The sequence below is a fragment of the Pollicipes pollicipes genome, unplaced genomic scaffold (genome assembly GCF_011947565.3).
Source record: "Pollicipes pollicipes isolate AB1234 unplaced genomic scaffold, Ppol_2.1 Scaffold_6138;HRSCAF=7277_pilon_pilon_pilon, whole genome shotgun sequence".
In the NCBI taxonomy this organism is placed as follows: Eukaryota; Metazoa; Arthropoda; class Thecostraca; order Pollicipedomorpha; family Pollicipedidae; genus Pollicipes; species Pollicipes pollicipes.
This window is the reverse complement of record NW_023596818.1, coordinates 613,929-638,072: the sequence shown is the minus strand read 5'-3', so window position 1 is coordinate 638,072 and position 24,144 is coordinate 613,929. Positions and strand designations below refer to the sequence as shown.

Below are 24,144 nucleotides of genomic sequence, written 5' to 3'. Positions count from 1 at the left end.
ATTCTCGTGATCAAATCGGGGTCGTTCTGGGATTCCCATGGTCAAAGCAGCTCCGCTGACGTTTGCAACCTGATTCCACTTGGATGCACATGGCTTGGCAATGCCGTGTGAAGATTGTCAAAATAGCGCTGCAGACGTCACGCGCCCTGTCACCGGGCGGTCCACGTGACCGTCCAGCCTGTCACGGAAGCTGAAGTCCTCGGCTCGATGTGGGCCGCCGTGTGACCCTAGCCGTGGCTCACCTCCCCCCCCCCCCCCCCCTCCGCAGTTCGGAGAATTACCGTTCCATCTAGTGCGCGCCCGTCGGTTCGCCGGCCTCTACGAGCACGTCCTCTTCAACTACCAGTGGCTGCATGCCAAGATGTGCTCGTGTCCGCTGCAGGCGGTGCTCAGTGACTTCGAGGACGCGTGCAACAACGTCCACGACCGAGAGGCGTCTAGGTGAGAGTGGCACGACTGCAGCGCCGCCACCGGCCGTCGGGAGAACCGGCAGTGACGGGATCGGCGGCCAGGGGCTGTCGTACGGTTCAATGGCGGCCTGCCTGCCCCCAGAAGTTCTTTTGGTGGTTTGAAAACGGGTAACGTATACTGTTTAATCGTAGAGCTACGTAAGAAATTGGCTGCGGTGATTAACAAAATTCGAAGAGTTGACCGTTTAGCATGCGTATGGTCTTCTACCACCCGTCTCGCGTGCTACGTTATGCCTGCTACGTTATGCCCTTCGGCACCTAAATGATAATAATGTCACAGCCAGCTGTCGCGTGGCCGGATCCGTCACTGTCGGGCCCAATAAACTGCATGAATCTGACATGAAACTCAATCTGAAATGTTTGTTCGCCGATAAAGTTGTGGAACAAGTTTATCGTTGTTCGTGAATTTTCATGCATTAAGCTCGAATAAACTGGCCTTGAACAATGGTTAGGGTGTACGCTCTGGCAACGACATTTCTTCTTCAGGCTCATTTTCAATGCTGAGCATGGTGGGGTTGCCGCTTTTCACTGTGTTCGCATGTTTGGAATTCTCAGCATCGTGTCGCTCCTCAGCCATTACGGTCCGATGGCATGAAGAGGCGTAACAAAAACACCAATCTCGAAATAAATGCAGTGACTGTGCAGTGATCACCGTCCTTGATTGCATCCTGCCCCGCCGTTGAGCTTGTTTTACATGAATGATAGTCTTCGAACCACCACGCCCAATCAGCGGCTAAATGCACATCATCGATTGCTGCCGACAGCTTGCAGTTGCTACAGATGGTGGCTGCCAACCGCGCATTGCATGAGTTTTTACGAATCGGCCCCATCTAAACTGTGCAGTACCCCAAATAAACTGCCTGGCGTTAAGTGATGGGCCGCAAACCAGTAAACCAATGTACCGCCAAAACGAGAGCGCTCAAGGACACAGTTGTCGTTGTCACCGCTAAAGGAAGGGGTCCTCCATTTATCACACCACGTGTGCTTTTTCCTAGGGTGATATTGCCCTACACCGACCTCGGCTGCCTGGGTCATGCCCCATAGCCCGTGGCTCAGGGGCTGTGTCCTTGAGTTGAGCTCTTGATAAATGCGTTTGGTTTGGCATGCGGTGAGGCGTCTCTCCCGTCTCTTGTCTCACACTGTCATTGCTCGACACCGCTGTCGCCCGCAACAGAGAGGAGATCTACCGGCGCAAAAGGCGAGTTCCGTCGCTGTCACCTCGTCATTTGAACGGAGTCATGGTCTGGCAATGTTAATGGCGGGTGCTGCGATCGTGTTACCGTCGTTACTTATGGCATTTACGGTGATTTGTCACGGATTCGGAAGACTGAGTTCGAATCTTGAATGGTGCATACTTTATCATGAGCCATGTGGATGCGCTGCTGTAGCCAAACGACATGGGCAATGTGGGACGCATTCACCACCATCGAGCTGAGCGTAACGAAACTGACCTCGGCCTTGAAATGTCTCTCACTGCACCGGTATTACGAAGCCCAGATTGCCACGGGGTGTGGAGCACTGGCCAGGGCTGGTCACGTTCCGATCGCGTGCGCTGGACCTGCGCACGAGCGCACGCGCAGCAGCCGCTGACCGACCACGCGGCGCCGCCCAGGGAGATGATGCTGGTGGCGGACGCGCTGCGGCTGGGTGGCGCCATCTTGTCCGTGTACCCGGACATGCTGGCGTCGCAGCTGGTGGGGCGGCTCCTGCCCGAGCGGGCGGCCAACGCCAATGTGCGCGCGCTGCTCGAGCTCTGCGACGAGGAGGGACCGCGCGACTGTGCCCTGCTGCCCACCTACCACTGCCTGCACACGCCCGGCGGCCCACTCAAGGTGGGCTCCGCACCAGACCCGCCTACGCCTCCGTCACAGGGGCACATCCTCGGTCACGTGACCGCTTGGAGGGAGGGCTCCGGGTGCGGGACACGGGGTCGGCTTTGTGGACCAGGCGCATATGTGTGCCGTCCTGGTATCTACCGCCACGGGCGTATACGTTCGCTCAAGTCACATGCCCATGGGCTTACACGAGAGGGACAGACCCCCCCCCCCCCCCGTTGTCGCTCGGTAGGGGCTTGTCGCGCTAGGTCCCCTGCATCGCCCGCTGTTGTTGCCGCGCCACGGACCGTCCCTGTGCAGTGTGTTGATCAGCCGCTCGGCCCGCCAGCTCGCTCCTCAGCTCTCCTCCCGCTCGCTGCCGCCGCGCTCGTTTGGCATCGCGGTAGGTGGAATCCCCCACGAGCGAGTCGATGTAGGCAGTGGCGTGCGAGACGTGCCCGGGCAGGTACTGGCAGTGCTGTCGCCGCAGACGTGCGCTAGTAGTGAGGAGCAATCTCTTCAGAACAGCTTGCTGGACAATGCACCGGTGACAGACGACTGGTGGCGTGCGCTTCCAATGGCCGGCACGCGGCCTGAGGTATGACGCGAGCGGCGGCCCGCCTGCCGCCAGTACTCGCTGGAGGGCCACCAGTTCGCCGTGTTCGGGTTCCGCTTGACGGCCGACCTGCGCTACATCGTCTCCGTCAGCAACAAGTTCGTCACCTGGGACCTGAGCACGAGCGATCTGACGCGCGAGACCAACCCGCGCATCGAGGGCATCATGCAGGGTCTGCAGCTCAGCCCCGACAACAAGTACGCCTCGGCGCACAGCAGCAATAACCAGGTGCGGCCGCCGGCGCCAGCGACCCGCGCTGCGGCCCGGCACAGCTGCGGCGCTGGTGGCATCGACTGGGTGGGCACGTAGCGGGCTGCCACGGCCTGCTGCCGGCGCAGCTCTTGGTCACGCCACGGCTGGCACTTGGCCAGCGGACACTCAGCCCAGGATATCTTCAGTTCGTCATTGGAACGAGGCTGGCCTTAGATACCTTCAGCTCGGCATTGAAGCGAGGCTGACCTTAGATAGCTTCAGCTCGTCATTGGAGCAAGGCTGGCCTTAGATACCTTCAGCTCGTCATTGGAGCGAAGCTGGGTCTAGATACCTTCAGCTCGTCATTGGAGCAAGGCTGGCCTTAGATACCTTCAGCTCGTCATTGGAGCGAAGCTGGGTCCAGATACCTTCAGCTCGTCATTGGAGTGAGACTGGCCTTAGATCCCTTCAGCTCGTCATTGGAGCGATGCTGGCCTTAGATACCTTCAGCTCGTCATTGGAGCGATGCTGGCCTTAGATACCTTCAGCCCGTTATTGGAGAGAGGCTGGCCTTAGATACCTTCAGCTCGTTATTGGAACGAGGCTGGCCTTAGATACATTCAGCTCATTATTGGAGCGAGGCTGGTCTTAGATACCCTCAGCTCGTCATTGGAGTGAGACTGGCCTTAGATACCTTCAGCTCCTCATTGAAGCGCGGCTGGCGCTAGAGATCTTCAGCTCTTCGTTGAAGCGAGGCTGATCTTAGACACCTTCAGCTCATCATTCGAGCGCGGCTGGCTCTAGATACCTTAAGCTCATCATTAGAGCGAGGCGGTACTTAGATACCTTCAGCTCCTCATTAGATTTAGATTCCTCCGTTCCTCGTTCCTCGAGCCCTTACAGTTTTATAATATATGAATATATATCAACATATATATATATATATATATATATATATATATATATATATATATATATATATATATATATATATATATATATATATACACACATATATGTTGATATATGTAGGCAGCAAATAATCTTCCGTCGGTGCTGATAAAGACCTTGGCATAGGTGCATTTTATAAGCTTTTTCTGTTCTTGCTCTAGTTTTCTAATTATGGCTCTCTGCTCACCATTACGACTAAAAAGTAGCTCGCCGATGTTTGACACCTATTGATCGTACTAACGTTTCGGAATGATATATTCTATTCTCAAAGTTGTGCACACGGCATACAAGTCACGAATATATGATTACATATTACAGTTAGGTATAGCAATTAGATTTCACCAAGTTCAGTTCAACCGCCAAATTGTACAGAGTCTCAAGTAGGTGGTTGACATTTTTTAGGAACGTAAGAATTCAAGCAGCAAAACACGTGCTGAATAGTAAGATATACCACCCACGGATGGTTTCAATCTTCCCTAAATGAGGTGAAGAGCGACTGAGGGGTTAGTTTGCTTGTTCAGTTCCATCGATGATGTTTTGATCGTGACAGCCTTAGGAACATAAAGATTCTTCCTGTTTGATGATGGTGTTACGACGGCAGCATTTCCGGTGAGGTCGTCTCGGTTGATGTTCCGGCCGTGCTCTTTTCGCACATGCTCTTTTCCAGCGCCGTCAACCAAGTGCATCGTAAACCGCCTCGAAAGTGCAGTGGTGGTGACACCAACATAGCGTCATCGACCATGAGATCAGCAGCTTTATTTCTCCATATCAGACAAAAACTGTCGCCATCAAACATAAAACAATTTCAATCGAGCTGTTCTATCCGAATCAAATGTCTTATAGGTATAAGACGGACGAGCGTATCCTCAAGAAAATGATATCTGGGAGCGTCATGCCAGTCAACCAGGGCGACAGGATAACGCTCACCATCTACTACGAAAACAGAACGACCACTAAACTCATCATGAAAAATAACCTCACAGCACACTCTGGCCCTCTGAAACGAACCAACGTCGTTAACAGATTGCATTGTGACATAGGAGATTGCAGGCTTCTAAAGCAATCAAACTGCGTTGGTGTCACTACCACTACACTTCCAAGATGGTTGACGATGCATTTGGTTGACGGCGCTGGAAAAGAGCACGTGCAAAAAAAAAACACGGCCGGAACATCAACCGAGACGACCTCACCAGAAACCCTACCATCATAACATCATTAAACAGGAGGAAGCTTTATGTTTCTAAGACTGTCACGATCAAAACATCGCCACCGGAACTAAAACAAACAATCCGGTCCCTCAGCCACCTTTCACCCCATTTAGGAACGATCGAAATCATCCATAGATGGTACATCTTACTATTCAGTACATATTTTGCCGCTTGAATTCTTGTGCCCTTAAAAAATGTCAGCCACCTAATTTAGAATCTATACAATTTGGCAACTATATTTAACTGAAATTGATGAAGCCTTATTCTTATACCTAACTGCAAGATGTAATCATATATTCGTCACTTGTATGCTGTATGTTCAATCTTGAACATGAAATATGTCATTCCGAACCGTCAGTACAATCAATGAATGCCAAACATCGGCGGACTACTTTTTAGTCTTAATGGTGGGCAGAGAGCCATTGCGCAGCAGAGAACCATCCAGAAAATTGGAGCAAGAACATAAAAAACTTATGAATGCACCTACGCCAAGGTCTTTAACAACACTTGCATATATATATATATATATATATATATATATATATATATATATATTGGGTATAAGGATAGTAATGTTTTCCTTCGTTGCCGGCGCGCAATTATGTGAACAAAAGAAAGATGCAAGCTCCACCTTACACCTTCAGCTCGTCATTGGGGCGAGGCTGGCTTTAGATACCTTCCGCTGATCATTGGAACTCGGCTGGCCGATAGAGCGGAGCGCTGTCGGGAACTCCCGTCGGACGTGGTTTGTGGCGAGGTAATGTAATACGCGCGTGACTGCGCAGGCCGCTGTGTGGGACCCCCCCCCCCCCCCCCCCCCCCCAAGTGCGACATCCACGCTTGGCTCAATGGCGTGTAATCAGCTCACATCGGACGCCGGATGGGGTCCGTCGTCGGCTTTGGTCGCACACGTCAGATCCAATCTACTGACTTGTTGTGAGGTTGATACCTTTCTGACTAGGAGTATTGTATGCCATTCAGTTTGGGGCCTTTCCCTCTCTTGTACTTTGAGAAAAAGGTGGATCAAAGTTGAAGAGAATATGTTTTTTGCGTATTTCAGAGATAGGCTTAGCCACTTTCCATTATCAAACCTCTAACTTGTTCGCAAAACGACACCTCCTTTAAGAGCTTGATATTGCAGTTACCGTCTGGCCATGAACTGCCGCGCGTCAGCAGCGCCTAGTTGTTCCTGGTGCGCGTCCTCCCCCCCCCCCCCCCCACCCCCCGGCTGCTCTCTAGAGCTGTTTCCGCTGTACGCCGTTGTGTCCATTGACACCGCCCACCTGGACTTTTGTGGCCCCCTGTGAGCATTGGCATGGTCCACATGTGGCATGCTTGCAACTATCGGCCCTATTCACCTGGCCTCTCCTCACACCCTGTGAATGCTGACCGCATCCACCTGACTTGTTCTCACCCCCTGTGACTACTGGCCGTTCACCTGACCAACTCGCGCGGTTGCCGACCGTCTTCATCTGACTACCTCAAGCAACCATTGACTGTGCCCACCTGATCATCCCCTGTGGCTGCTGGCCTTCTCTCCCTGACTTCTTATCACTCCGGGTGGCTGCAGATCCGGTCCGATTCGGTCCACCTTTCGCGATTATCCACCGTATCCAACCGACCGCTGTCTGCGACTACTGACCCAGTCCATCTAACCTTATTTTGACCCTTGACTCTGCCCACCTGACTACCTCCCATCACTATCGGTCGTGTCTACCCGATCACTTCCTGGAACTATTGACTGTCCATCTGGCCGCCCCTGCTACTATTGATCCTGTTCGCAGACGGTAGCTATCAACCTGATGACCAGCGAGTACGTGGTGGTGGAGAACCCGCACCCGGAGTATGACATCGTGGGCACCCAGCTCTCCAACAGCCGACTGGTGATCTACAGCCAGGCGGGCAGCGTGCTGTTCGACCTGCGAGGCCAGGAGCTCGAACGTTGGGACAACACCACCGGACACCAGGTGCTCGGTACGTCTGGGACAACATCACCGGACGCCAGATGTTCAGTACGTCTAGGACAACACCACCGGACACCAGGTGCTCGGTACGTGTGGGACAACATCACGGGACACCAGGTGCTCAGTACGTGTGGGACAACATCACGGGACACCAGGTGCTCGGTACGTATGGGACGATGCCACTGAGCGCCAGGTGCTCGGTACGTCTAGGACAACACCACCGGACGCCAGGTGCTCGGTACGTGTGGGACAACATCACCGGACACCAGGTGCTCGGTAAGTGTGGGACAACATCACCGGACACCAGGTGCGCGGTACGTATGGGACAACACCACGAAAGACCAGGTGTTCGGTACGTTTGGGACAACACTACTGGACACCAGGTGCTCGGTACGTGTGGACAACATCACCGGACACCAGGTGCTCGGTACGTGTGGGACAACATCACCGGACACCAAGTGCTCGGTACGTGTGGGACAACATCACCCGACACCAGGTGCGCGGTACGTATGGGACAACACCACGAAAGACCAGGTGTTCGGTACGTTTGGGACAACACTACTGGACACCAGGTGCTCGGTACGTGTGGGACAACATCACCGGACACCAGGTGCTCGGTACGTGTGGGACAACATCACCGGACACCAGGTGCTCGGTACGTGTGGGACAACATCACCGGACATCAGGTGCGCGGTACGTATGGGACAACACCACGACAGACCAGGTGTTCGGTACGTTTGGGACAACACTACTGGACACCAGGTGCTCGGTACGTGTGGGACAACATCACCGGACACCAGGTGCGCGGTACGTATGGGACAACACCACGAAAGGCCAGGTGCTCGGTACGTTTGGGACAACACTACTGGACACCAGGTGCTCGGTACGTGTGGGATAACATCACCGGATACCAGGTGCTCGGAACGTCTGGGACAACATCACCGGACACCAGGTGCGCGGTACGTATGGGATAACACCACGAAAGACCAGGTGTTTGGTACGTTTGGGACAACACTACTGGACACCAGGTGCTCGGTACGTGTGGGATAACATTACCGGACACCAGGTGCTCGGAACGTCTGGGACAACATCACCGGACACCAGGTGCGCGGTGCGTATAGGACAACACCACGAAAGACCAGGTGTTCGGTACGTTTGGGACAACACTACTGGACACCAGGTGCTCGGTACGTGTGGGATAACATCACCGGACACCAGGTGCTCGGAACGTCTAGGACAACATCACCGGACACCAGGTGCTCGGAACGTCTGGGATAACATCACCGGACACCAGGTGCTCGGAACGTCTGGGACAACATCACCGGACACCAGGTGCTCGGAACGTCTGGGACAACATCACCGGACACCAGGTGCTCGGTACGTCCGGACGCCGATTTACGGGCGGCGGCTGGTGCAGCGCTGTGAGGGAGGAGGTGCGCAGGGCAGCTGTCGGGGGTCGCCGAATAGCCGCTGCCGCTCGCTTGGTCTTATTATTGAGTGCCATCTACGTGACCTGTGGTCGAAATTGATGGGAAGTGGTTGAACTGGTGGAGGGAGGGGGAAAGCGGCAAGCAAGGCCTTACTTCAGATCCATTGAGCTCGGTACGATGCTTGAAACTGGCAATCTTGAAGCGGTACTTTCACCAAACTTAACGAGTAACTTCAAAGTTAGGACTTATGGACTGCACGAACCAGATGCACGCAGTTGATAAACAGGCACTCAAGTTCAGGCATTAGAGGCAGCTGACTAAGAGAGAGTTGGTCTAGTAGTAGAAGTTTACGTAGTTCTGCGTAGTGATGAAAGCCGTCGGTTGATGCTTCGAAGAGTGAAGGAGCGCTGGTTCAGTTGTGGCATCCGGGGCGTGGCCGTCGGGCCCTGGGGCGTTGTGTGATCCTGACCAGTGACAGTGCCGGTCGTGGCTGCTTCGCTAATACCAACCAGCGTGCCGGTGACGCTTCCGTCCCTTCCCTGGGCTGGTAAAGTGTAGCATTATGATGGTTGGTATGCTGTAGCATCATGCGTCTCCCTGCGCGTATCAGGACATCCCACCGTATAACCGAGTGTGCTGCAAGGTGGATCTGACTAGATTAAGTATTGACATTGTTTTGTGAACCGCGTGTGTGTGCTTGAGTTGTGAGTCAACACGGACGCCTCCAGTCAGCAGTGTGAATCCGTCAAAAGCCCGCTCTGCTGGTGGTGCGCTGGCGGGTCGACGGCCCCGGTCCGCGGCTTACGTCGGCACCCGGCCCGCCTTTGTCCGACAGCGATGGACTTTGTGTCCGAGAGTGAACACTCGACCATCTACCGAACGAGCGACGATCCGAACAGGATGCGTCTGGCGTCCGTTCTGGAAGGCCGGGTACTGGAGCCTCTGGAATTCTTCAGGTCAGCGTCCGAGACACGTCGCCATTGTTGGTGATCGCTGACTGATCGGAATGGCATGGCGTAATTGTGAAGCTGTTGTCATTCACTCTCGCACTGGAAACACCCTGCAGTCAGCCGCTCTCGGAACTTTCAGTTTTATTGCGTGCGCCACTTTCTCAGAATGGCAGCGATATCACCGATACAAATTTAATGAAATGGTGGCCAGGGAGCTCTAAATTGGCGGCGGAAAGTAATATGTTCTCCGTGATTCCAACTGCCCTTTACACAGGTAACATATTGGACCGATGGGAGCGGAAACCTGAATGACACCTCATCTTATCTTGTTTCCGCTCTAATTCGTGATCGCTGCTCGTTGCTGGGTTGTTGCGAGATGCCAGCCTCCCGCCTGCCGGCGCTGGCCCACGTGTTGACCCGACAGAGCAGGGAATCGCACCTCCGCGCCGCCTGTTCGTCTCCATGCGCTAACGACCGTCCCCCGCCCGGCGAGTCTGCTCGAGCAGGGGCAGAGTTTTGCATCATAAGTTGAGGTTATCCCCGACCGACTAGTCCACTGCACGCGCGCAATCTGACCTGGTCGGCCGGCCGCGCCGCCAGCGCCCTGGTGACGGAGATGCCCGGCCGGGGCCGCGTGTTTACGTGCCAGGGCGACGACGACCTGGGCGTGGCGGTACTGAGCCGCGGCCGCCAGCGCTACTCCCAGCTGGAGTTGCTGGAGAACAGGCAGCCCCTGCTGCAGCTGCAGCTGGAGGACAACGGCGCCTACCTGCTCGGCACCTTCATGCAGGGGTTCCAGGTGCGCGCCCGTGGCTGATGCAGCCACTGTCACGGGCGAACTGGACAGAGATGCCCCTCGCGGAGACATTTAGCCGATGAAATATGGCGCAGCCAATGAAAATGAGCCCTTGTGCTGTCTCAAAGGCAGTTCAAACACTTCAGGTGTACAACGACTATGTGTACAATGGGGAACTAATGAATCCTGAAAATGGTTGCTGAGAGAATATTGCCGGGATCAGGATTGTATCGTAGTACATTTGAAATTGTGCGTTAGATCATAAGTCAGCATAGCGACTGTAAAAAAAAAACTGTACTTCACATAACGTGATGCAGAGAGGTACAAAGGCCACCTTCCCTGTTCATACATGCAGTCTTGCAATGTACATATGATATGCCCGGTGGCCAGTACACCGAGTAAAGCCTGCGAGTGGGGACCAAGTCTTCGGCAAAAACCTTTGTCGCACCACTTACAACACGGCTCCTTTCGCTTGTACGGCATAACCTTGATTACCCAAGTGGGGCGCGAACGTTTGCGGCTTGAGAGGTCCTCAGCCTCTGCTGATCTCTCGGCCTCGCCAGATCTGGGACCTGAGGACGACCGTGACGGACAGCAAGAGGCGGCCGTGCACCAGCCTCCTGCTGCCGCACGGAATCCGCAACGTCAGCTCGCGACCGATGCGGTCCAACTCGTGTGTGCTCAGCCTGGAGAAGGACTACGCCATTGCCGGCGTCAGGTCAGTCACTGCGGGTCACGCCCGAGCTCCCCAGGTCACGGGAGAGGGGCTCCCCGAGTCACGGCGGGGCTCCCCGGGTCACGGCGGGGATCCCCGGGTCACGGCGGGGATCCCCGGGTCACGGGAGAGGGGCTCCCCGAGTCACGGCGGGGCTCCCCGGGTCACGGCGGGGCTCCCCGGGTCACGGCGGGGATCCCCGGGTCACGGGAGAGGGGCTCCCCGGGTCACGGCGGGGATCCCCGGGTCACGGCGGGGCTCCCCGGGTCACGGCGGGGATCCCCGGGTCACGGGAGAGGGGCTCCCCGGGTCACGGCGGGGCTCCCCGGGTCACGGCGGGGCTCCCCGGGTCACGGCGGGGATCCCCGGGTCACGGCGGGGATCCCCGGGTCACGGCGGGGCTCCCCGGGTTACAGCTGATCTCTACAGGTCATGGGAGGGGATCCCCGAGTCACGGCAGGGCTCCCCGGGTCACAGGAGAGGGGCTCCCCGAGTCACGGCGGGGCTCCCCGGGTCACGGTTGGTCTCTACGGGTCATAGGAGGAGATCCCTGGGTCACGGCGGGGCTCCGCGCTCAACACCGGTCCGGTTACATGGGATGACGAGCCGGGGCTGCGGTTGTGGACGGTTGCGTTGGCTCAGATCCGGGCGTGCTCGCGCCGTGTCCGGGTCTGACAGGCGCAGTACCGGTGACGGGGTGTACGATTACGCAAGCGATATAGGTAACTGTCGGGGTTATTTTATTCACGTGTGATCGCATTTCTCTTGTGCGCGGTGCTGGCTGTCGCTCTTATTGCGATTTAGTTCTCCGGCGAATAGGGGGCCGGTGTTCATGTGGCAGGGGAGTTCCTGAGTATGCAGAACCCGGATCAAACACTGAGTGCAGTTAGATGAGAGAATATTTGACATTTCCCTGTCCCATTGTCGGGTATTCGTTTCAGGAAGAGTCTGTACGTGTGGAGTTTGCAGACCTGTAAGCTGATGAAGGTGTTGGACGCCCACTTCGGCCGCATCATCCACACGACGTCACTCACCGTCGGCACGTGGAACTCGGTCAGCGCAGTTCCCCTTCCCTCGCCCCCCCCCCCCCCCCCATCAGGGCATGCTTACTCTCGGGTAGATGACTACCTTATCACGGATGGGAAGAGGGCTGGTGTATTCTCAACTGCGAGAAACCCTTGCAGATAAACGTTGTGGTGGTGACGTGTGGCTCCGCAATTTCTGACCATGCGTCTGTCTCGGTGAGACCGAGTGTCCAAGTTCACCCTCAAAAGCCGACATCTGTGCCACAAATGGCCCCAATGCAACTGAAGCACAGCTGTACTGGAGCATCCACTGAGGCTGATCCACCGGCTGAAACACAGCTGTTTTCTAAATGTCCAGAAATTTGAATGGCTGCCGTGACGTAGTCAGAGACTGGGCACCACTCCACGCTCCGCTTATTGTATCCCATTGCCCATCTCATCACCCTGCAGGAGTGCACATGCAGGCTCGTCGTTTGACACAGTCATTTTGCTGAACCACACTGCCGACCTTGTTTAAAAGCTTCTGTCCGTACTTGGGTGTCTGTGTGTTGCCTGCAGGTCATCACTTCATCGCTGGACCGGACGGTCAAGGTGTGGAACATCAACAACATCTTCGAGCAGGTGTACCACATCGACCGGCACGAGATGCAGGTGGACTCCATCAGCCTCTCCCAGGTGAAGTGAACCCGTCCAGGTGGTCGATCGCGCCCCCACGCGATCACCCTGGATCGAGCCGACCGGCTTCGGCCTCTCGATGCCGTCCTTGCGAGATCTTTCACTCAGTGACTCATCAGCCACAGCGAGACTTGGATAAATAGAAAACGACCAGTAAAACACGAGAAACGTTTGGCAGGATGGAGTAACAACATCACAATTCGGAGGCTTCATGCGCGTTGGTGACCGGGATATCCCGTGAGGAATACAGCTCTTTAATAGCGACCCATTGTGATGCGCACCCTTAGGCGACATTCTTAGTGTCCAACAAACAGCCATTCTAGGCTGTTCTGCTAATCCTAAACGCTACGAAGCTTAAATTCGGCTCAGCACTGCGTCTACACATCGTCACGGCTGACTTTCAATATTATCAAAACTTTCAAAAACTTCAATCCAGACATGTCGTGGATGATTCGGATCGGGTCAGCCGGTGCCGTGACTCTGACGCCGGCGTCGGTGCCGTGACTCTGACTCCGGCTCCAGTGCCGTGACTGACCCCGGCGCCGGTGCCGTGACTCTGACCCGGCGCCGGTGCCGTGACTCTGACCCCGGCGCCGGTGCCGTGGCTCTGACCCCGGCGCCGGTGCCGTGACTCTGACCCCGGCGTCGGTGCCGTGACTCTGACCCGGCGCCGGTGCCGTGATTCTGATCCCGGCACCGGTGCCGTGACTCTGACCCGGTGCCGGTGCCGTGACTCTGACCCGGCGCCGGTGCCGTGACTCTGACCCCGGCGCCGGTGCCGTGACTCTGACCCGGACGCCGGGCTGAGCGGGGCGCGCGTGTGACGGGCCGGTGCTGTGACGTCAGAGGCGCGACATTGCCGTGACGGTGGCGCGCAGCTGCGTGGGCATCTGGCACCTGAAGCTGGGCAAGCTGCTCAACCGGCTGGCGGACTCGCCGCTCGGCGCCATCGTCACCCACGCCGAGGTCACCACCGACGGCAGGTCAGAGTCACGTGTCAGCTGGAGCCCGGGCTGACTTCTCACGCTGTTTTGACGAGCGCGGAGTCACCACCGACAACAGATCCGATGAACGTGGGGTCACCTGTCAGAATGGCCAGGGGTCACCTATCCGGCTGTTGTGACTCGGAGGTCACCACTGACAACAGATCCGCTGAACATGGGGTCACCTGTCAAAATGGCCAGGGGTCACCTATCCGGCTGTTGTGACTCGGAGGTCACCACCGACGTCAGGGTAGGTTCACAAGGTTACATGCTGACCTGACCTGTTGCTTGTAATGACCCAAGGCTGTGGTGACGCTAATGGAAGACGCCATGGGCACAGGACAGTTTAATACACCACCGCACTCTTTGAAATATTGGTTCTACTCTCCCCAACCAACGCTAACCCACAACATTGTTGGAACGAATGGTTTTAGGCCTTGGCTTGGTTCACGTTCCCATGGTTACGCTGCCCAGCACTAAAGGCATGCCTGTTTATGCTCTTGTGCTTTGCCTGAATGTGTTTATTTTGTTTGATCGATGACGCGTTATGCTGTCTTCATATTGGCAGCAGCCATAGACTGTGGCGTGTAACTCCAGGCCGCTCAGACCACTCCTTCCTATGTGTCAGACACATACGCGGGTTGCGGTGCCGCCTGAACGGCACCCCGGCCAGGCGCCACGCACGCGCCGGCCCGGTGGCCCCGCCCCTTTTCTTGGCTCACCTCTTCACCGAGCGTCGGCAAACTCCTGTAACCTGCCCTCCGATCTACACCTCCGGCTCCGCCTTGCCGCTGCGACAAGACACGCCAGCGTTGCCAACTGTTACTCATGCTCACCATGCATCTGTAACGAATGCGACCAAAGGGTACCAAATGTGATGACGCCATTTTCATCAGCTTACGCTGCCCACTGGTGTCCCCATGTCGTCCTGCACACACAGCTACATCGTCAACACCGAGTCGGGAAACATCTTGATCTGGAACGTGACGACCGGCGAGGTGCTCTTCCGCACCGAGGAGAAGAACGTGAAGCAGCTGACCCTGTTCGACAAGGACACCAAGTTTCTGTCCGTCTGCAAGACGGGCTCCATCGGAGACAGCCGATGCGTGGTGAGTATGGCGGCATTTGGTAATGTGAAGGGTATGCGGCCACCCAGCGCTGGTCACGCTGGTGTTCACAGCATACGGCCACCCAGCGCTGGTCACGCCGGTGTTCACAGTATGCGGCCACCCAGCGCTGGTCACGCTGGTGTTCACAGTATGCGGCCACCCAGCGCTGGTCACGCTGGTGTTCACAGTATGCGGCCACCCAGCGCTGGTCACGCTGGTGTTCACAGTATGCGGCCACCCAGCGCTGGTCACGCTGGTGTTCACAGTATGCGGCCACCCAGCGCTGGTCACGCTGGTGTTCACAGTATGCGGCCACCCAGCGCTGGTCACGCTGGTGTTCACAGTATGCGGCCACCCAGCGCTGGTCACGCTGGTGTTCACAGTATGCGGCCACCCAGCGCTGGTCACGCTGGTGTTAACAGTATGCGGTCACTCAGCGCTGGTCCCGCACCGCCTCATCTCGCAGGTTGGCGGTATTCTAAAGCTCATTTGGTTGAATGCCAAGGATGTAAATTAAATACAGGCTACCAGACTCATGGCTCCCTATTGCACCACGCCAAGCATGTTGTTGCATTGGTAATGCGTTGTCGTTTGACCCTGAACACTACGCCTGACCTGCCCGGTCAATTTACCAAGCCTGATGCCCAGATGCCGAGTTGACTAGATTCCGGTTCGATGCTGACTGGCCGATGTTGAGCAGGGGAGGGGCAACAAACAGTGAATCTGGAGCCGGCATGGATGGTATGAAAAATATAAACATCCATGGTGCTCAAGTGACTAAATATTGCCCCACTGCAGCCTGGTTATTGACTTACGAGCACCTAAAATATAGTTAATTAGTTTGTTATTGAGTTTTAAAGGCGCGTCTCTCGCATTGGTTATTCGCGCCCATCTAAATGACAAATGTTAGTGGAAGTAATGGGAGCAGTGATTGCGCCCGTCCTGCACATCACTGACCTACATCTGCAAAGGAAAGCGACGGATCTTTCTAAGTACACTTGTGCGTCATTAGGTATCACCGGGTCGTACCGATCCCTGACCACGCGGGGTTCCCCCCGGGCGCCCACCCGTTGTCAATGTACATCCTGCAGTAATGGGTGAAGGAAGGATGGGAAGGTTACTGCGTGGTTGTCCGTTTGTGTACCGATAGCGCCCGTCACACGTCCGCCGGCATGTGCACGTGGATGGGGAGGTCACTGCCTGGCTGTCCGTTTGTGTATCGGGAGCGCCCGTCACACGTCCGCCGGCATGTGCACGTGGATGGGGAGGTCACTGCCTGGCTGTCCGTTTGTGTATCGGGAGCGCCCGTCACACGTCCGCCGGCACATGCACGTGGATGTGGAGGTTACTGCGTGATTGTCCGTTTGTGTATCGGGAGCGCCCGTGACACGTCCGCCGGCATGTGCACGTGGATGTGGAGGTTGCTGCGTGATTGTCCGTTTGTGTATCGGGAGCGCCCGTCACACGTCCGCCGGCACATGCACGTGGATGTGGAGGTTACTGCGTGATTGTCCATTTATGTATCGGGAGCGCCCGTCACACTTCCGCCGGCATGTGCACGTGGATGTGGAGGTTGCTGCGTGATTGTCCGTTTGTGTACCGAGAGCGCCCGTCACACGTCCGCCGGCATGTGCACGTGGATGTGGAGGTTGCTGCGTGATTGTCCGTTTGTGTACTGAGAGCGCCCGTCACACGTCCGCCGGCATGTGCACGTGGATGTGGAGGTTGCTGCGTGATTGTCCGTTTGTGTACCGAGAGCGCCCGTCACACGTCGGCCGGCACGTGCACCAAGTCTAGCGTTCCCCGCCCCGTCCACTGACCAGGTGACGGCCAGGACCATCCCGTCCGGCGAGCAGCTGTACCAGATCGAGTACCCGATCCGGCTCCTGCGCAGCGTCGTGGTCACCTCCGATAATGTCCACCTGGTGTTGCCTGGCAACGAGGCGCTCAAGGACACGCTGTTCGTGCACAACGCCAAGACCGGCGCGCTCATCAACAAGATGGTTCTGAAGTACTCCAACTACAAGGACTTCCACCAGATCGTAAGGGCTGGTCAGCCAGCAGTGATTGATCTTTGGCCGGGAGATAGCACCAGGATATGCATCTAGTTCGGTGCATCTAATGGGACAGCGCATGGTTATGCTCAATTGATTTTATCGTCCGCGTGATGATGTCATGGACGGAAGCGAAATAATGCGTGCACCCCGACACGGAGAATTCCAAACAGGACCCGACAAATATGTCCGTGGCCCTCGTTTTACCGCGCCACCTCTGAGGAAGGAAGCGTGGTAAAAACCACTTGCAAAAACCATGATCTCAAAAGGCGCATTGTCAGGAAGCCAAGCTAAACACCCCCAGTGCATGACCATTTCATTGACCTCCGGTCTGTCGCGGCAGCGGCCGCGCCAGCAGTTACCGTTACTTCTGCGTGTCTTCGCGTGATGTTTCACCAGCCCTCCGCACCGCCCGCCAGGTGGTGATGCCCAACAAGCCGTCGCAGGTGGCGCTGATCGACTCGGACAAGGGTAACCTGCTGGACGTGCGCACGCGCCGCTTCCTGCGCTCGGTGCCGCGCTGGAACGGCTCGGTCACGCGCGACGGCCGTCACGGCCTGTTCGCGCCGGCCCGCGGCGGTCTGGAGGTCAGTTGGGCTGACCACCTGGTGACCGAAAGGTCTGTGGTGCTGATAGTCACGTGGTCGAGAGGTCTGCGGTGCTGGCAGCCCGCGGTGCTGACGGTCACGTGGTCGAGAGGTCTGCGGTGCTGATAGTCATGTGGCCGAGAGGTCTGCGGTGCTGGCAGTCACGTGGTCGAGAGGTCTGCGGTACTGACGGTCACGTGGTCGAGAGGTCTGCGGTGCTGACGGCCACGTGGCCGAGAAGTCTGCGGTGCTGACAGTCCGGTGGCCGAGAGGTCTGCGGTGCGGACAGTCACGTGGTCGAGAGGTCCGCGGTGCTGACGGTCTGTCCGCCGGCGCCGGCCTGAGCTTCAGTGGTGCTAATAGCACGTCCGGCTGGGACGAGGAGCTGACGGCTCGCGTGGCGCGTTAAGCTGCCTACGATGGTGGTCTCCGTTGTGGGATGACACCTAAGGACAGCGCTGGCGGAGACCTGGCGCCGAGCCCGACAGCCCCGGGCCATTTTCCCGCACGCGGTGCAATGGGACTGTCCTTGTTGCGCGAGCAAGTTCATTCGAATATTTTTTTGGTTTTGCTTAGAGAATGAGGTAATCATGTCACTGCAGGATGGATCAACGAAAAAAGAGTAGTACATTTGCTCTGATGGCACAAGTTTTGCCGTGGCTTCGAGGATTTGAAAGCTCTAAAGGCTAAGTACATGTCAACAACCTGCGTGTTCTAGATGTTGTTGTCTAAGTCATTCAAGGCTATGCCTGTACGATAAATGTACGACAAAACTCTCCCATTGGATTGCAACGTGATATGGGGCGTAGGCTCACGTCGCATTCTTGTTTGAATCTTCAAAAGTGTTCACAATGCCATGTGTGTACGACAGAAGCTGGCCTATTTGTGTGGCCGTTACGGTAGATTACGACGCTCCAGCCCAACATGTTTAGGTCAGAGGGGTCACAAGTATATGTCAAGGTCTTAAGGTCACAATAACATTGACCTGTCGTCGCCTCCTGATCCGTTGCTGGCGCGTAGCGAAAGACGACAGCGAATGTTAATGACAGCATCACCAACCAAAACCACATCATTGTTACTTGACCCACTTTGGCCAACTTGGACTTTTATATAAGCCATGCTAGGGGTATGTTTAAAGCTACTGAACCTTATCCAGAAAGTGTCCTGTCACTTCGCCCTTTTCCTGACAGTAATTGTAGAACAACTGAAAGTGAAGGCACGTTGGGTGGGATTCAAGTCAAAGTTTTAGGCACGGTTAGGTCATTCCCTGACCCAACTTGACCTTAAGTGATCTTCGGTAATCATAAAATGCTTTGGTACGTGATATTGGGGCACTGGAAGAGTTTTGCCGGTTAGTTCGGGCTTTTTTATGCTTGACTTGTGGTGAGTTGGACATTGAATGGCAGATCGTTGCTGCCACTTGTCAGACATTTTTGTTCAAAATGCTGTGGCGTTCTTGTGGACCAATTTGATCTCAATTAAAAATTTCCACAAAACGGATCTAAGTTTGCCATCGAATGAAGTTTGCAGACCTCAGGGGCGATGGCGATGTTCAGTTTGCAATCTGGCCCCTCAGATCAGTGGCGTGGCCAGGACTTTGCCAGACTGAGACCAAATCGAATCATGAAGGCCCTTTCAGTCAAGGGTCACAGGAGCCCCCTTTTTTCGTCGCTTTCGTCCCTATGCTGCATTCGGAGGACCCTTTTCCGGCTCGAAACCCTGGCTGGATTTATCAAGGGCCGTTATATGTTCAAACGTTTCACAGGTATTTTAGGCTACCAAAAAGTACTGGGGGTCTTCGGCTCCAGGGTGACCCACGCCATATAGCACTGGGTGGGGGGGGGGGGGGGAGCGTAGCCCCAAAGCCTCCCCTGAGCAATGCCACTACCTCAAACCCCTACATAGTTTTCGCACCCACGCTTGAAGCTGAGTTGAAAAAGGAAACGTCAGCTCCGGTACAAAGCGAATCCTCATCCAGCAGCCCGACACCCACACCGACCTGCTGAAAGGCTCAGCAGATACGTCGGAAGACCCGGAGGTGAATTACACCGACCTGAAAATGATTCATTTTTCCCTCGCGAATTCGTGCTGCATTGGACGTGGCTTGTTGTATGTTGATAGGTGATCGAACTCCGCCACGGCACCAGCGTGCGGACGCTGATTCCGCGCGTGGCTCAGGGCGTCTTCAGCGTCATCACTAGGTTCACCAAGACGGACCGCTACGTCCTCTACTACCACAGCGGCAGCAAGACGCTCCGGGTGTTCAGGTCAGGCTCGGCCGGTTCCCAGCGTGACCCCAGACGGCGTGGCTGCCACAGACAGCTGCTGTGGAGCATTAGCGGGTCTGGTTCATGTCAGTAAAAACGACTCGCTCTTGCGCTGTGTGCGTGGTGGCTATGAATGGTTCACATGCAGCCACTACGTCTTGTTTGAGTGCATTTTATTGGTGGGACGTAGACTTCCCGAGCACTTTTGTCCTGGGCACACGAATCCCGTTGTATTACGTACAGAGTTGACTTGTAGCGTAGCCATACAAATTTGAGAAATGGCAATACGCTGTTGATCCAACGGTTTTCTAAAGTGGCTTGCGTTTTGAAGAAGTGTCACGTCTTTTAGCGACACGCTTATTGAGCGCTCTCGCCAACATCCGCGGGGTAACAGCTGACGCAATTACTGCATGACGAATGAATAACAATATGTCACTTACATGGCGACTCGGGTTTACGGCATACGGCTGCGTTTCGGAACCGGTGACTGTCATGCTGCTTAGCCCGTACCGCTGAACGCACTACCATACGAATAAATGCTCCATGACAACTACAAGCCACTCGTCCCACCCGCCGCCTTCTTCAGAATGAACGACGGCAAGATGGTGGCCAACTACCGCGTGCCGGCCGAGCTCACGGCCATCAACAGCTCCGACGACGGCAAGAGCATCGTGCTGGGCACGGTGGACGGCTGCCTGACCTGCCTGACCGTGGCCGACCCCAAGGTGGCCGAGATGGCCGGCTACGTAACTCGCCTGCCGTCCAGGTGAGTGGCCGGCGATAATAACGGTGTGCTCCGGCGCCCACGTGATTGTGCGATGATTAGGCGGGATCGCGCGGCCGCCATCTTGTGTGGCTCATGAGGGGCGGGGGGGGGGGGGGTTGACCGCGGCTCCAGCGCTACAGGTGTTATAGGTGTCGGTCAGCAGCGTACTGCGTCTTCACCTCTGTTTGTATCACATTTCAGCCGTATGTCGACCTGTGAGCAGCCTGTTGCCTCCTAAGTCATTATGTGTGTATATCCTAAATTGCTTACTTTTACGATGCGCGGAATTCTAGCTCATGATTCGTGAACGTTTGCACTCATTACGATGCATTATTATTAGATATTGGCAACGTCTTATGATATCCATTCTTTTGTATACGGTCGGACGAACCATTTTCCTTGGAGTTGAGCGTTAACGAAATAGCTTGTCTCATTTGCGATCAATAATGGTGTGTTTTTACTAAAAATGCGTATCATTCCAATTACTACTTACCTTTGCAGAGGCTGCGTCGCCCGCTGGCGAAAGCTGCCGCCGGTTGTTTGACCGTGAGCGTTTGGCCTTACAGGAGCGAAGAGTCGTGGACGGCTGCGGAGGAGGCAGCGAAGCAAGTCATCCACTTCGCCGACCCGGTAACAGCAGATGAAGACTGAGCTGTTCAACAGCACGGCCTGCTTGTGTATGACGTCATGGGTGACGGTCTCACTTCAACCAATCGACAGCGCTTTGTATGAAGTTGTGTATCGTAAGCATTTTACCGTTTTTTCTGCCGATACTGTTTCGAAAATGGATGCATTCCCTAGAAAGGCGGCCTAGGGTGTGCGTATGTCATAAATAGCATATTAGCCGGCACGAAGCTTCATTCAAAATCATCACGTACTTCGGATCTCCTCAATGCTTTAGTGGGTTATTGTGCAGCTTTGGCTTCATGCTGGGAGGATGCAAGGCAAACGTCGAAAGTATTTTATTCCCTATTGTGGGAAGATACACTTGATATCTTATCAATCTCGCACAGAAGTGAAGATCGACAAGATAGATTGATTGGCTCTGATATTTTACGGCGTGGGAGCAAATGGTTGTGACGGTCTAATAAGCACGTTTGGTACATCATGCTGAAGAGAGCGCGCAAGTTCTTGGCGCTTTTGGAGAACGCAGTTTTTCCCGTCTCTCGCCTAAAGTGGTTTTGGCATGCGAGTGGATACAGCGTTGCGTGGTTGTTTTAAAATATTTTTCCCAAAGGGACATGCGTGTGTTATGCGAATGGCAGGGCAATGAGTGAAGAAAGCGGCAGTGTTTCAAGCCGCGCATTATCATGGAATTCAGACCCCGCAGGCACCGAGTGGCACGATTGACGTAAATTAAACATATTGAAGTATGTGACAATTTACACCCCAAACATGTACATCCAAGTATTACACCATAGTTCATTACGCGCACAACATAATTATTTTGGCAATAGTGATTTTTTTACAACGCTGATTACACGTTTTCCCAGGCATAATCAAGCAAAAAGTGTCTGTTCATAGAGCATCTGGTCACACAATCTTCAACTAAAAAATGAGAAACCAGAAATGGCATGAGAGCTACAGTTGTATGTTTCCGTTAACGCAACCTCGCTATTGCTGCGCGGCAGCGGTAGGGCGTTTCCGCGATGCAATTTTCATCAGATTCGTTACCTCTGTCTTTTTGTGGATGCGCTAAGTGCGAACTCACATTCCACGTTCATATTATGTTGTCTCGGGAAACACAGGATGGAATGATCGAACAAGTCTGTCTTCATGAGGCTATTTTCCGAGACAGTCCAAGTTTTGCCACGTTCGCAATTGCTAAAAAAAAAACTGTCCCTCTTGCCATTTGACCACTACGTTTATATGGCCATAGTGCCACCACTCACAAATCAGCCGCGCTTCGCGCCTAACAAACTCTTGGAACTCGAAGGTGCTGGACAATCGGGTGTGAATATTTCATACCACAAGGGGGCCGCTAAAGGAAGTATCCAGGACCGAGGTCGCTGTTGCAGTTTCTGCCTGAGACCAAAGGCCGGAGAAGACGTCCCTCGGTGACCAAGATCCTGGAAACGTTATTCCGACACAGGTGCGGTGGGCTTTTTACCAACTGTTGTTTTGTGACGGAGCATGTAGAGCAGGTTCAAGCCCATCTTTTTATCATGCTTGGTTTATGACATCAGACATGAGGAGAAAATTAAAGGGGTTATTCGGTTTAGCCTCACTCAAACACCGCCATGCAAAACCATTATCGTTTTCAACATCGATGATCTTGGAAAATGTATCATTCTTCCACAAACGCAATGTTTTACTAAACGCTGCTCTGATTTGTTGCAAAGCTTCCTCATAAACAACTGCGACCCGAAGCAGTCTTGAAATTTCTGGTGGCTTATACGTTTTTGGATGCGGATTGGTAAATTATTTCGGCCCTCGGTCGCAAGCGTCTCTGCAGATCAGGGAGCAGTAAGACAAAATGTTCCGCCACACGCGCGAACTACTGCTAAGTGGATATCCCAGCATTTAGTAGAATGTGAGAAGCTGTGTACAAGATGCTGTCATGTTAAGTGATTCTCAGCGCGATAGCTTGATAAAACTTGGCGACTGTGTTGGTGCATTTTGTCTTCAATTGTTTGTTCACAGAAGAATATATTCAGTACTTGAAATGATTACTGTTTCACTGATTGATTAAATTGATTTGAAATTGATGAAAAATTGATTGAAATGATCACTTTCACTGATTGATTCATGGGCGCTACTATTTGTTGTGGCAGCCACATTCATCAATAAGACGGTATGAAAGCGACACACATAATTCAAACTACCCGGAGCTAGAGTGCTGCCTGACATACCAGGCAAGCATGAGTCACAACAAACGGAGAAAGACAGTCCCTTTGTGGGGCTTAACTATGAACACACAATTATCCGCGTGAACCAAAGAGAAACGTAACGACCGCACGCACTTTCCGCTCCCGAATTACGTTTGTAACATCCAGGACAGATAAAGGGAGCACTTGGCCAATACCTGCTAGTTTATCTATGTTGGGGTGCGCCGGGAGAGCACGTGGACACTGCCCACAGGGGGGGGGGGGGGGGGGCGGCTCCGAACGGTAGATGAAAGCACACTGCTCTTTGGTGCTGTCTAAACACAAAACATGGCCGGTCAAGGGTGCGCCATGTTGGTCGTGACACAATATCTAAAAAGCAGTATTCTCCAGCAACTGTTCAAGACAAGGATGAGAAGGGAGCAGGAAGGCAGAGGTACATGGTGGTATTTCTCCGAGGCTTTTGTCACCTTTCTTGAAAATCCGAACAACCTTCGCCCGCCTCCACCGCTTTGGACAGGATCCCGGCTGCAGGGACAAAACATATGTAGCTTGACCAGTGGCACACTGAGTCTGGCGGTACATTTACTAAATGCACGAGCACTAATGTCGTCAAAGCATGCATTGGAACCAAATCTTCTGGGGATGTATCTCAGGGCCACATGCCTTATTCGCATCAAATAACACAGCAATAAGCTGCACCTCGCCTTGATCAACACCTGCACGGTTAACGGCAGAACCACGACG

At 54.5% G+C, this 24,144-nt stretch overlaps 1 protein-coding gene across 1 annotated transcript in view; it reads left to right on the top strand.

Annotated features, from left to right (window-relative positions):
- Nucleotides 1-21,223, top strand: part of LOC119106021 (NACHT and WD repeat domain-containing protein 2) — a gene marked incomplete at its 5' end in the record, with an annotated part of 37,543 nt that extends 16,320 nt beyond the window's left edge. The window contains 16 exon segments of the mRNA XM_037229616.1: nucleotides 269-441; nucleotides 2,083-2,302; nucleotides 2,916-3,128; nucleotides 7,036-7,225; nucleotides 9,481-9,601; nucleotides 10,196-10,394; nucleotides 10,955-11,109; nucleotides 12,048-12,159; nucleotides 12,690-12,806; nucleotides 13,653-13,789; nucleotides 14,730-14,898; nucleotides 16,722-16,940; nucleotides 17,372-17,539; nucleotides 19,661-19,806; nucleotides 20,393-20,572; nucleotides 21,139-21,223. Coding sequence (XP_037085511.1) covers nucleotides 269-441; nucleotides 2,083-2,302; nucleotides 2,916-3,128; nucleotides 7,036-7,225; nucleotides 9,481-9,601; nucleotides 10,196-10,394; nucleotides 10,955-11,109; nucleotides 12,048-12,159; nucleotides 12,690-12,806; nucleotides 13,653-13,789; nucleotides 14,730-14,898; nucleotides 16,722-16,940; nucleotides 17,372-17,539; nucleotides 19,661-19,806; nucleotides 20,393-20,572; nucleotides 21,139-21,223 — 2,604 coding nt within the window.
- Between the last annotated feature and the right edge of the window lie 2,921 nt (nucleotides 21,224-24,144).